We start from the raw sequence: 13,837 nt of genomic DNA on the forward strand, positions 1-13,837 counted from the left end.
GTATTTAATATATTATATTTTGTTAATATTTGATTTGTCTAAAATTAATATTGAATATAAACTTGGCTTAAAAAAATTGATAGATAAACCAAATATGAATATTTTATTATAATTTAAATAAAATTATGAATAATTTTTTTAAAAAATAAAAAAATAAATTATTATAAATTATTTTTAAAAATATTAAATAAGTATTTTTATAATTATAAGTATTATATTTTATAATAAATTATGTAAAAATAAAAAAAATTTACGACCCATAATGACAATGATGACAGTGATATCTGTTATATTCAAAAATATGATCACCACCGTTATTTAAATCCTTGGCTGTGCCAATGCTGGCTCCTAAATCATATACTCGTGAAGATGTGGTCGAGAACCAGCGCCATCGGAATGATGTGTGTATGCGTCGTGTGTTGAAGGCTTGTTTAGGAGCTGGAGCCAGGGTTGCTGAACCAGGTTGGATTTGGCTTGTTATGTAAAATTTTCTGCGACTTTTTGACTCTTAGATAAAAATTTTCTGTGGTTATTGCATCTTTTGTCAAAACGTTTCCTCATCTTGTGTTTTCTCGCCCTGTTTTTAGGCGAGTTTACCCTCCGTGCTAAATGGTCGTTTAGTTCTTTCCCAAACTTAAAATGTTGGAAAACTAATTTCAGCTAAGTCTGTTGCTGCCGATGATGCAGCTATGGCAGGAATTCAGGCGTGTTTCACCTTTAGAATTCTGCCTTTTTTTACCTTGGAATTTTCCATAGTGCTTTTATTTGAAATTTGGTTTTCTGTGTGATTAACAACACTCATGAACTTAGCTGTTTGACAGGGGGGCTTCTCTTCTTTAGTCAGATCATTGAGATGATAGTGCATGAGTTGCTTACTGAGATAGAGGCTCGTTTAGATTTTAAGGATGAGATGCCATCACTAGATTTCAACCTAATTATTGATAGAATACATGCCATGTCATCACTAGATTTCAACCTAATTATTGATAGAATACATGCCATGTCACAAGATGTAGAGCATGCGCTGGAGACTGCCAATTATGACAAGCTTCTCCAATCAGGATTGCAGGTACAACCTCCAATGAATCAGAGATCTTCGAATGTGTATGGAGTGGAAAATTTATTTTAGTGAGTTCAATTGCAGAAAGCTGATTTCTTGTGTAATTCATATTTTATACCCCAAAGATATCAGAAAAGCAACAGAGCAGTTTCCAACTTTTGATCATTCAGTTGGATCTTACCATATGTACCAGTCATTCATTGTTCTTTGATAGTAAGATACATGGAGCTGTTGGTCTTTACATGTTTGGAGATAGTATATGCATTGTAACTTTAAGGTTAATTATTAATGATGCAGTCGCCTCTATTTTCAAAATCTTGCATATGGAAATTGTTGGCTGTCCAAATGTTGGAAAGTCAAGCCTCTTTAATGCATGGAGCAAAGTACGTTGTTATCTCCCCTTTCTTCATATTGCATAATTTATTTATATGGCCATTACTCAGTTTTGATCTGGTTCATGTCTGTGTCACATCATCTAAACAATTTGTATGACATATGAACTCTTAGTCCTTTTACCTGCTTACTGGTACTTTCACATGGACATGGCATGGCATCTATTTCAACGCCATGTCTTACTTTTAGCGTGCAGAGTGAGAGGGCAATAGTTAAAGAGATTGCAGGAATCATTAGGGATGCGGTGGAAGCCAGTGTTACTGTTTCAGGTGTCCCTGTAATGCTTCTTGATACTGCAGGCATCAGGGAAACTAATGCTGTTGTGGAGAAGATTGGTAAGATTTTTCTCCTTGCCTGACTCTAATTCCAAAAATGGCTCATGTTAATTTACAAGCATCTAGTAGGAGGATGCCAAGTTGATAATTATACTAGATTATGCTTTTTGAATAAGAAAGTTGGTTCCTCTAAATATATCTTTGATTCAATTGTCAGTCTGTAAAACACATAGATAATGAAATTTTTACTCTGCTTCCCATTGGAAATTCAATGAATAAGCCTCTCCTTTGGTGTTCAGAAGACTAGGTTATACTTTGTAGTTTGTCATTTCCTATCATGAAACCTCCAAATAACTAGCAAAGATGTGAATTGATTCTTATATCTCTTCTTTGTGCTGCATAGAGATATCATCTAAACTTGGGGGCACCTTTTGTCTTATCCGTTATTCTTGGGGGATTATGAAGCTCGATGTTACCACGTTGCTGGTAATGCCATGCAAGATACAATTTAGCTTGATTTCTATGAAATGTATAGATGCTCAATCATTTTCCTTTCATTGAGTGAAGAAATTTGGTGTATTTAGTTTTACACTCTGTATAGCACGTAGGAAGTGTTTGAAGATACAGTCATCGCCTCTTCAAAGCAGTTGATTAAGTGTTATTTGAATAGTTTTATTTACAATTGGAAGTTAATTTTATTCTTTATGTTTCTTGTTTATATGTCAATAATTATTTAGATTTGTATGACTGTTTTGTTCTAGGTGTGGAGCGATCTGAAGCAGTTGCTATGGATGCTAATGTCATTGTCATGACAGTGAGTGCACTTGATGAATGGACTATGGCAGATACCAAACTTCTTGAGAGGATTCAATCCATCATGGTAAGCCATTGGCATTGTGGTTAATATCTACCAATCTTGCTGGCTTTTCCATTTTATAAGTACTTTATCCAATGAATTAAGGCCATGTTTGATGCATAGGATAATGGATAGAATAGGATGATTCATTCTATTCCATGTTTAGTTTGTATCTAAAGAGAGGGATAGAATTGTTAGAAGGATTAATCATCCTTTTGGCATAGGATGATTCAATCCTCCCAATTTCCAATGTAGAGAGGATTACTTTTAATCCATAAGATTGAACTTATATGTTTTATTATATTTTTAAAAATTACATCAATAATTTAAATCATCTAAACTTTGAAATGGATAATTTTGACCAATAAATAAAATTTTCTATCACAATCATTGCGCACATCAAACACAATATAGGATGACATTATTTAATTTAATTTTATTTATAATATCATCTTATCCTATCCTATCCTATCATAATCTTGTACACTAAACGCATCCTAAGCTTCTTGGGGTATATATTGTAATTGGTTGTGATTTTGTGGTTTAAGAGATCAACACCCATCCCAATGTGTCTAGTGATCAATAAAATAGACTGTGCTTCATCTGCTTGCTCTGATTGGGTGGATAGAGAAGCCAAGTCTTTCAGTAAGCATGTCTTTACATGTGCCATCACTGGACAAGGGATACAAGATTTGGAGAAATCAATCTTAAGAGATAGTTGGCCTAACCGAGATTCCTAGAGGAGGATGTAGATGGACTTGAACCAGGTTAGCATTTTAAAACTGCCTGTTCAGCTTTTTTTTGCTTTTATAGCGACCATAGTTCCATTTTCTCTTCCCGGATTTGAGGGATTTATAGCTGCTCCTTGTGGAATATTTTCTTGTGATTTCTCAGAGACAGTGTGAACATCTCATGTGTCTCAGGGGGCTCTTATTAGTTGAAATCATCAATAAAAAAGGAACTCCCTCTTGATACTTGGGCAATTGATTTAAAGGATGCTACATTGGCCCTTGGCCAGACCTTGGAGGAGATTTTATCCAATATTTTTGGCAAGTTCTGTATTGGAAAATAGTTCTTTGTGAAGTAGCTCAAGTAAAGCACAAAATTTTGTTTATTTGCACTTCAAAAGTCTTGCTGTCATTTTATTTTTTATACAATTTCCTTAGTTCACCAACTTGCTAATTTTTATTTTTTTTTAAGAAAGAAACGAGTTCATGTTGATAATATTCTGATGAGTTTGATTCCTGGGTTCTTGCTTCATTTCCAAAACCATATTGTTTCATAATCTATTTAATGACTCTCTTGAAAGTGTGGATAAAATTTTGTTTCTATAATATTGTATCACACTAATTAAATAAAATTGTCCAAGTTCCCACTTTTCTAAACTTTTTTTTTTGTTTTTATTTTTACAGAATTAATTCTGGTGTTTGCAATATAATAATACAACGATGGGTAGAACATTGGTTTCCTCAGTGGGATTTGTGCTTCTCTGCTGCCATGCATCAATCACAGAAGCAAAGAAAACAGCAACGGTGGGAGTGAAAGGAGGTAAGCACCACGCCAAATATAGAGATCCAAAACAGCCGACTAAGGTCAGGATTCAGGACTTCTTGGGTAAAATGACCCTGGAAAAAAGGGTTGGACAGATGGCGCAGCTTGAACGTCAAAACCTGACTTCAGATATCATAAAGAATTACTTTATTGGCAGTGTTTTAAGTGGTGGAGGTAGTACACCCGGGAAGAATGCTAGCGTAAAAGAATGGTTGAATATGGTGAATAATTTTCAACAGCGTGCTCTTGCCACTCGTCTTGGGATTCCAATGATCTATGGAATTGATGCTGTTCATGGCCATAACAATGTTGTCAATGCCACCCTTGTCCCACATAATGTTGGCCTTGGAGTAACTAGGTAAGGCTCCTAATTGGCTAAGTGCCAACTTATCTAATCTTATAATTAACCTGATACTTCGATTTCGTGATCGCTATGTACCTTATTTTCTTAATTGATCTACCAGGGTCCCTCTTCTTGTTAAAAAGATTGGAGCTGCAACTGTACTCAAAGTTCGAGCAACCGGCATTCCTTACGCTTTTGCACCATGCATTGTAGTATGTGTTCTTGCAAAATGCGCATGGTTAATTAATTGACATTTCATGCTGTTATAAATTTCTCGTCATTCCTCTTTACATGTTTATATATATATATTTATATATAAATGTAGGTTTGCAGAGATGCTAGATGGGGGCGATGTCACGAGAGCTTTAGTGAGGACCACGTCATTGTACAAGAGATGACTCTAACCATCGAAGGGCTACAAGGAGAAGTTAAAGCCGACATGGAGGGCATGCCATATGTTAATGGAAAGTAAGAATTGAATCGAATTACATTTTAATTATATATATATATATATATTGTCCCTTGATATCAATAATTTGATTATCCCTTGTGTTTGATGTAGAACAAAGGTGGCAGGTTGTGCCAAACACTACGTTGGTGATGACGGCACGCTCAAGGGCATTAATGTAAACAACAACATTGTCGACCAGGCGGGCTTGTTTGGCATCCACATGCCTGCTTACCTTAATTCGCAGGCGAAGGGTGTTGCCACCGTCATGGCTTCTTATTCAAGTATTAATGGAGTTAAGATGCATGCTAATCACGACTTGCTTACCGGCTTCCTTAAGGACAAACTTGGTTTCAAGGTAAATTTTAATTTGCAGATTGCCTAGAAATTTGTTAGCAAATTGCTTTTCAGAAAAAGAAAAATTGGTAGCATATTTACTAAGTAAAGATTTTATTTTACAGGGTTTCATCATATCTGATTGGGAATTAAGGAATCGACAGGATCCCTATCCTTCTCATTCAAGCTACATTTATTCAATTCAAGCTTCAATAATGGCTGCTGATGACATGGTCAGTTCGAGGCGTTGCTTCTTATTCCTTGTTCTTACTCAAAGATTTCTTTAAGATGTGACCCTTAAACCTGAAGTATTAACTCAGCAACCACTTGACTCTCTTCTTCCTTTTCTCATCCTACGCAAATTAGAAATATAGTTAGAATTATTGTTTAAGTTGACAGATGAAATAATGCAGGCTTGCTGATTTTCCAGGTGATGGTTCCTTACAACTACAATGAATTCATCAATGGCTCGATTGATTTGGTTAAGAAAAATGTCATTCCAATGAGCTGAATTGATGATGCCGTGACAAGCCTGCGTGTCAAGTTTGCCATGGGCCTCTTTGAAAATCCCCTAGGCGATTACAGTCCAAATGACGAGGTTGGGTCCAAGGTGAGTTCTTGCAAAAACTAAAATTGGTTTAATTTTCTCTTGCTGTTTTAAACCCCGCCTCAAAATGACCCAAGAAGTAAAACGAACTCTTTTGACTACTAAAGTTGGATTCTTCTGACAACAGAAGCATAGAGAATTGGCAATGGAAGCTGTAAGGAAAACACTTGTATTATTGACGAATGGCAAGACTGGAGTGCCACCTGTTTTGCCTCTCCCAAAGAATGCCAACAAGATTCTTGTTGCAGGAACCCATGCTCATACTTTGGGCTATCGGTGTGGTGGCTGGACTATTGAATGGCAAAGAGTCAGTGGGAACAACTGGACTGCAGGTAATTATTAACCAAATTCTACATTTCAATTGTATCATGGAGATCTTGACATTTTCATTTGAACAAAACTTATCAATTGTTTGATTAGGCACCACCATCCTCAACGCCATCAAAGCCACTGTCGATAAAATCACCAAAGTGACCTGCAGGAAGAATCCTGGGTTTAACAAGTACAACTCCGACTACGCCATCGTGGTGGTTGGCGATGTTCCTTATGCAGAGACAAGGGGTGACAGCCAAAACTTGACTATCCCAGATCCAGGTCCAAAAATAATCCTGAACGCTTGTAAGGCTATCAAATGCGTTGTTGTCCTCATTTCAGGGCGTCCCATTGTAATTGAGCCATATCTTGCAACAAAGGACGCCCTGGTGGCCGCATGGCTCCCTGGAAGTGAAGGCCAAGGCGTGGCTGATTCAATACATTTTCCATACATTTTCCATACATTTTCTTTGCACACTTGGATAAAGGGATAAAGACTTTATTTCTAGTCAATGTGGCTTAAAACAATGATCGATTGCATCATAAAATTTGATCCAATAGTGGTGCAACTAACTTTTAATCATAAACAGAGAATTATGACTATATTTAACATAAACTTATAATTTCAGGATAGTCCCACCAATTGATTATTTCAATACATTTATCACCTAAATATTTACATTTTGAGAGCAATATTACTCTAATTTCAAAAAGGCTAGACCATTTCTGAGTCAAAAAGATGCAATTATTGCTTATTGTATGTTTTTCTCAGTCTGTACTTTTTTTTCTTGACTTTTATGGTCATGCCAACATTATATAGAGATGGAAAGTTGGTTGGAATTTTCAACACGGAACGACACGGAAGCTATGAAAGACGACTTTGACCTTAATTCAATTTTTAAGAAACAAATTGTTATAAAGAACTTCTAAACCATATTTATTTATTCAGATGATAGTAGTGATAAGAAAGAAATAGCCCAAAACCAAAATCTGGATTGCATATATCGATCTTTGAAAAGATAAGAGAGATGGTTCTGATTTACCTACCCAGACTGTATATCAGTTGCATCATATGCCCCCAGAAAAATGAGCAGAAGGAGATGCAAAAGGAAAAAAAGAAAACCATGGAATTAGAGAGAAGGAAAAGGGAAGAGAGAGAGAGGAAGAAGAAGAAACAATTAGCAATGGAAGAGCAGCAGAAGAAGAAGAAACAATTAGAGCAGAAGAAGAAGAAATGATCAAGAAAATATTAAAAAGAAGTTTCGAGTGCTGTTACCATATATATCTGCTTTTGTCATGTTCTTCTCACTCTTCAGTTTTCAATTTTATAAAAATAAAATCATTTAGAATTTTCAATATGCCCCCCTGCCGCCTGGCTGCTCCATATTTCTGTACTTGCATATATATATATATATATAATTGAAATTGATTTAGTTTAAATACTTATAAAATAGCTTTTGCTTGTATAAAAATTAAGCGTCGGAGTGTTTCATTTGCTTTAACCAATTAATGAAAAAAAAAAAAAGAAATAATCCTTTTGAACAAATGTTTAGGTAAATGGGGGAGAAATTAATGGCTTATAGTTGGATATATTGTTGGTATCTAACTTGAGATGTAAGACACCACAAATCCAAAACTTACTAAGATGAATAATTTCTTCATTTACAAATACAATGATTCTGAAACTTATAAACTCAATTTACCAACCTAGCTTAAGTTGAAACTGCCAGTACTTTGCCTACCAAGATGTTTTTCAGCATCAGAATCGAAAGAATTGCATGGAGTCAAAAAGTGAGACATTGCCACGACTGGCCGTTGGACGGCAATGGGTAATTAATATTACTACGATAGAAACAATGAATATTAGAAACCAACAAAGTAGACGCCTTTACCACTCTTTAAAAACCCTAAAATTTTCCACTAACCAACCTTGTATAAATATCATTCATATTTGAGAAAATTAAAGAGTAGCAGCAAATCTTACAACCGGCTGAAATGTGCTTCAACGTCAGAAGAGAACTCACCAGAGAAGAATTGAAAGAGATAGAAAAGAGAAAGAAAGCAAAGGAGAAGGAGAAAAAGAGAAAAGAGGAGGAGAAGAGGGCCAAGCAGAAGGAGAGAAGGAAGAGAAAAGAAGAGGAAGAGAGGAAAAAGAGGGAAAAGAAGGAGAAAGAGATGAAGAATCGACTTCGAGAGGAAATGAAGAGGAAAGAAGAAAAAAAAAAAAGAAAGAAACAAAAATTGAAAAGGAAAGAAAGAAAGAAGAACTTTGTCACAAGATGAAAAAATGATCATCATTCGTCTTGTAATTTTTTTTTTCTTTTCACTTTGCTAGCAATAGAATATAAAAATTTATTTATTTTTTAATAAATATGGAGCATATGTATTCATTTTGAAAATAAAACAATTTATAAAGTCTTATTATGAAAAAAACAAAATGAAAAAAAAAAAAAAAAAACTCCTTGTTAGTCTTCCACTTAATCTTTCACTATTATGGCTCTCCCTCTTTTTCACATTTTATAATGGCTCTTTTATGCAAGTTAAATATTGCTAACATACATAGCTTATACAAGTTGGAGGTAAATAATAAATTTGAAGTATCAAATTAATCTAATCTTTACAAAATAAATTTTGGTTTGATTTGAATTATTATCCAAATCACAATACAATATTTTGGATTCAAACATAGAAGTGAGTGGACCAAGATCATTTCAAAAATAGGATTGAAATATGCAATTTATTACCAACAGAATTGGTTAAGTTTTCGCTTGCTAAATTCATTAACGAAGAACAAAAACTTAATTGAATCTATTTTTGTCAGTTTAAAAAAAAATTTCATATTTACGAATTTATATATATATATATATAATAATAATAATTAAGGAAGAAATCTTAATACGTCACTTGTTTGTTAAAAAATAATATTTTCGAATGATAGTGTGCCAAACAGCGAAATAAACCAAGAAAGAGATTAAATATTCTTTCTACGTGCGGATTTTTCCTTTTTGAGTGCCCAAAGAATCGGAAGACTTAACGCTAGAGAGGATTAACCAACGATAAAAAGAGGATTTTAACATTCCGTGTCAACACGTAGGCCTTCATCTCTTTCTCTACGTTTAGCTCACAAAATGGAATAGAAGCAATGGAAGGGGCTTTCTAAATACACCACAAAAATTTTTTCATATATTTAAAATTTTTTAAAATATTCACATAACAAATATCAATTTTAACATTTAATAAATGACAAAAATATTTTTAATAGTTTATACACTCAACCCTTTTTCTTAATTTAACAATGGGAAGAATTATTTTATATTTTTGAAAATAAATTTTTGAGAATACAATATAATTCTTCAAAATCTATTTTTGAGAGTGCAATATAATTCTCAAAAATTTATTTTTGAGAATTATGTTGTATTTTCAAAATTTATTTTCAAAATTTACATTGTACTCTCGAAAATCTAATTTCAAAAATACATAAATTTTTGTTTCAATATATATTTAATTATAAACTATTGATAATAATTAATTTTAGTTTAAATAAATAAATTTAATCTTAAAATAAATAATACAAATGTGAAAATATTAGAAACAAGTTCTCAAGCAAGCATGGGTAAGAGGAGTCAGGTCATATGTGCCCATGCTTTCTTGATCTATGTGCGAATGTAAAAGACATATTAGTTCTCAAGTATGCATAGGCATAAAGACAATTTTGTCTTGAGATTAGAAAATCAAAAATATCCTTTTGCCCATGCAAAACCAAAAAAATAAATAAAAAGTATTTTTTAATTTTTTGAAGTCTCAAGAGAAAGAATAAGTTTGTAACATTCATGCTTGTAAACATTTATTTCAGTTCCATTCACACGCATGATCAAGTAAATGAGTCCATCGACCCATATATTTTCAATTAAATCATTCTTGAACAACTCATGGGATATGGATTTGCATCTAGTGATTAAAGGTAAGAAATCTACTTTTGGAAGTTTTTAAAAGTTTTTTTAAATGAAAATCTGATAAACTTTTAAGATTTTTTAAAAATTTATTTTCAAGAAGCTTCAATGATTATTGGAAATGGATATCCGATAAGTTTTAGAACTTCTCAAAAATGGATATCCTAAAATCATTGAAGTTTTTTGAAAATGAATTTTAAAAAAATCTTAAAATTTATCGGATATTCATTTCTAAAAAATTCGATTTCACCTAAATCTTATCACAAATCTTAACCTATATTCACATGATTTTAACCACAATTCAACCAAAATCAATCAAAAACAAAGTAGGAATCTTAGCTTTAATCATTGGAACATTAAAAAACACAGGTAATTTGGGGTTAATTTGATGGATTTAGGTTTTTTTGGATTAAAAAGTAAAGAGAGAAGAATAGAAAAAGGGTATAAATGAAAAATAAAAGAGAAGAGCGGAGATGCATTTAGTAGAAATAAAAAATTAAATTTTGAATTTGAGATATATTTAAAAATGAAGTGTATAAAATAATAAATTAGGTGTCCAAAAAAGAGAATAACAATTCTTAACAACCAAATATTGCCTCCTGCAGCACAATGTCAGTGAGTAATTGGAGCCTCCCCCAAAGATTTTGAAACCCTCTAAGGCCAATGAAAGGATCAGTCAAACGAGCAACTAAAAAACACCGTGGTAGAAGAATAAAAGCGGTTACAGTGTGTGTGTCTATATATATATATATATATATATATATATATATATATATATATATATAAAGTTTAGAGATGACAGCTATAATTGTCTCTCATATTAAAATTGTTATTTATTAATTTTATTATTTTCATCTTTATCCTAATTTTATATCTTATAATTTAGGAGGAATTAAAATCAATTTGTTACTTACCTATTTATTATATCCAAAATTATTATTCATAAACTCTTAAAAATAATAGATTTGTAACGCATTCATGTAAATTAAAAAAACTAGATTAACCTTTTAGTTTTCTTAACAAAGTTTAAAGCCTTCAACCAAGTATTAAACGTGTGCTATTTTTTTAGACGTTGTATTTATCTTCTCTTTTTTTTTTTTGGTATTTTTAATTTTTTTTTGTTTGATAAAATCTCAAATGAATTATGTTTCATTGATCAGATTTTTCATTTTTCTTAAAATATTTATATTTGATACATATGCGACAAACGTGAAAATGAAAGTAAGACGATCCAAATTTTTTAAAAAATGAGCAGATTTATATTGGACACTACCACATTAACACTCTTGAATCCAAGTAACATAACAAATAAAAATATATATAATTTTAATTGATCCCCAAAAATCATTTTTCAAAATTTGCCACTACTTCTGCACACCATAAAATAAGAGCGGAATTATGGTTAATAACAGCTCCACTGTATTAAAAAAAATTTTTGATTTTTCAAAAATTGAATGGAAATCGAATCAAGTATGTATAAAAACTAAACAGATTACTCAGACTAAATTCCATCATTTATTTTGTTTATTTTTTAAATGAAAAGAATTTTATTTTATTTTTTACGTTATTTTTTATTTACTTAAATTTATAAATAAAACATATTTTATTACATAAAAAATATATAAAATAATATAAAATTAATAAAAAAATATAATTAAAATTGATTCAGATAATTTCAATTTTTACATTATGAATAAAATATCAAATTGAATAGAGATTTTTATAATCGGAATCAAATCTAAATTAATTAAATAAACACAAATTAAAATCAAATCGAATACTATGACTCAAATTGATTTTCAATATTTTTTCTCTCAACCTTAGGCGGAATGGTTATTCTAATATGCCGAACCAACATGTTGTCATTAATTTGATACAGCCAAGACGGCATTATGATCACTCTTAACGTTCCAGTCTTACATGAAAAAAAAAATAATAATAATTTGGAGGTAAACATACGGAAAGACACAAATCTTTGTAAATACTCTAATTGATCCGGGCCTAAACCTATTGGGCCTGACTCAATAAGGCCCAGGGTATTAGGTCTAATTGGCCTTTTTTTTCTTTGACTTTTATTTTTATTTTATTTTATTTTTCGGTTTCTTATTTATCTTTAATTTTTTTTGTTGATTTATCTACTTATTTATTGAATTTATCAGGAGTTTTTTTAGGAGATAATAAATTTGGATGTGGTTAGTGGTAGAATGGTGAAAGGACTCAATCAACATGGGATAAGTTGTGAAATCCCATATGTGGACTCAATCTCTACAAGATAAAGGTTGAAGGGGAAGTCACGGATAAGTGAGAATTCTTCTGATTTTCATAATAAATATAGGATCAGAAACACACATGAAGGATCAGGGAAGATCAAATAGGTAGAAACACAATGGGAGACAAAATCCCACCATTCACAGATACATTGCCAGAACCATAAAGCTTACAATCGTCCCTCTTTCCAGCCTAGTTTCCACCTTAAAATTCGTCAACCAAACTTGCCAAAACCAAAGTCACTCGCATTCCCACCTGCACTAAAACAATCTTAAAAAACCCCACAATCGATCTTGATCGAAACCTATAGCACTCAACTGCCAGCAATCAAACCCCAAAGCCATATATAGAAAATAATTCCACCATCACTGTTTAACCACCTTTAATTTCCCTAACCAACCATTCAGCAATTAGAGTCCCAAATTAAATCAATTTCCAAAAAGTGAAACACAATTCCCAACAGGCCTCAATTATCAACAACAAACCCAACATAAGACATTTTACAATTTTCAGCAAAACGATCCACAACCCAGATCCATTCAGTTGCACCCAACACTGTCAATGCTAATTCAAAGAAGAAACGAAGCAAAGTAAAAAAACTAAAGGAGATCAAAAACAGAAGAGAAAAGATGAAAACAAAAGGGAAACCCGAAACCTCCCTGGTGTTGGCGGTGACAGGCGACGGTCAGCGTGATCTCTAAAAGATTTGAGCGGTGAAGACGTAGAGCTTGACGAAAGAAATCACATACTGAAAGTTGGTGAAGATCAGACGGTGGAAGAGGCTGACACAGAAGAAAGAAAAAATCGTAACTTACACGTTAGATCTACGTCTTTAGGGAAAGATTTACAAAAAAACAAGCCCATATTCGTGACAAAGAGAGTAAGAAGCAGCGATGGGGAGAATTTTGGCTTGATCTGTGGTCGGACGGTGGTGAAGTACAGTGACGTCGGTGACGGATCACAATGGCATAGGTGATGAAACCTGGAAACCTTTGAAGTTTTCTACCTAGGTTCTTCTGTCCTTAGAGAAAGAGGGAGAGAAAGTTGAGTGTAGAGAGAGAAGAAGAAACGATAAAATGAAGAGAAAAGCTTAAGAGTAGGCTTTTATAGGATCAATAAAACGGTGTCATTTTGGTCAAAAAAATCGGGTTCCTTTTAACCCGTTTCAAGGATCCGCACGTCATACATTAGGTGATCTGACCTAGTCACTCAGCCCGATCTTCTGTTCCAGTCCAACTTCACACCATTTGAGCTCCAAGCTGAGCCATTTTCTTGTGTGAAGCCGAGCTGCGATGATTTTCTGGAGCTAAGCCGCAAATTGTTTTGGGTAATCTTTGTCCATTTTTGTCATTCTGCCCATTATTTGTCATTTTTTTTTTGAATGAGTAAAAAGGGATAAATGAATAAAGAAAAACATTTACAAAAATAGTTTGAAGGA

The 13,837-nt window shown here is 32.7% G+C and overlaps 1 protein-coding gene, 1 long non-coding RNA gene and 1 pseudogene across 7 annotated transcripts; 2 read left to right on the forward strand and 1 right to left on the reverse strand.

Annotated features, from left to right (window-relative positions):
• Nucleotides 1-183: 183 nt before the first annotated feature.
• Nucleotides 184-1,779, forward strand: LOC111312362 (uncharacterized). Of its 5 annotated transcripts, XR_016344897.1 has the most exons (5): nt 184-462; nt 822-1,069; nt 1,145-1,273; nt 1,358-1,443; nt 1,643-1,692. XR_016344897.1 is itself a non-coding variant. In XM_089765218.1 (3 exons), exons 1-3 carry the CDS (start codon nt 339-341, stop codon nt 1,652-1,654), a joined length of 384 nt encoding a protein of 127 aa, XP_089621344.1. In that variant the 5' UTR covers nt 187-338; the 3' UTR covers nt 1,655-1,769. The 5 variants fall into 5 exon arrangements, 3 of the variants coding, with proteins under 3 accessions (XP_089621344.1, XP_022768289.2, XP_089621338.1); XR_016344894.1 differs by lacking the exon at nt 1,643-1,692 and having other exon boundaries at nt 1,358-1,453; XM_089765218.1 differs by lacking the exons at nt 1,145-1,273; nt 1,358-1,443 and having other exon boundaries at nt 187-462; nt 1,643-1,769.
• A 1,237-nt stretch (nt 1,780-3,016) lies between these two features.
• LOC111312361 (uncharacterized) lies at nt 3,017-7,621 on the forward strand (annotated as a pseudogene). The gene is made up of 9 exons (XR_016344890.1): nt 3,017-3,351; nt 3,997-4,493; nt 4,600-4,690; nt 4,804-4,946; nt 5,041-5,284; nt 5,388-5,495; nt 5,693-5,872; nt 5,997-6,201; nt 6,290-7,621. The product of XR_016344890.1 is annotated as an uncharacterized LOC111312361 (transcript).
• Nucleotides 7,622-7,796: 175 nt separating this feature from the next.
• Nucleotides 7,797-8,722, reverse strand: LOC149520549 (uncharacterized). The gene is made up of 2 exons (XR_016344898.1): nt 8,111-8,722; nt 7,797-8,023 (listed from the first exon to the last, which is right to left on the reverse strand). It is a non-coding gene; the product is annotated as an uncharacterized LOC149520549 (long non-coding RNA).
• Nucleotides 8,723-13,837: the final 5,115 nt, after the last annotated feature.

The sequence above is a fragment of the Durio zibethinus genome, chromosome 1, assembly GCF_047325235.1.
Source record: "Durio zibethinus cultivar Kanyao isolate XHJ-2024 chromosome 1, ASM4732523v1, whole genome shotgun sequence".
Classification (NCBI taxonomy): domain Eukaryota; kingdom Viridiplantae; phylum Streptophyta; class Magnoliopsida; order Malvales; family Malvaceae; genus Durio; species Durio zibethinus.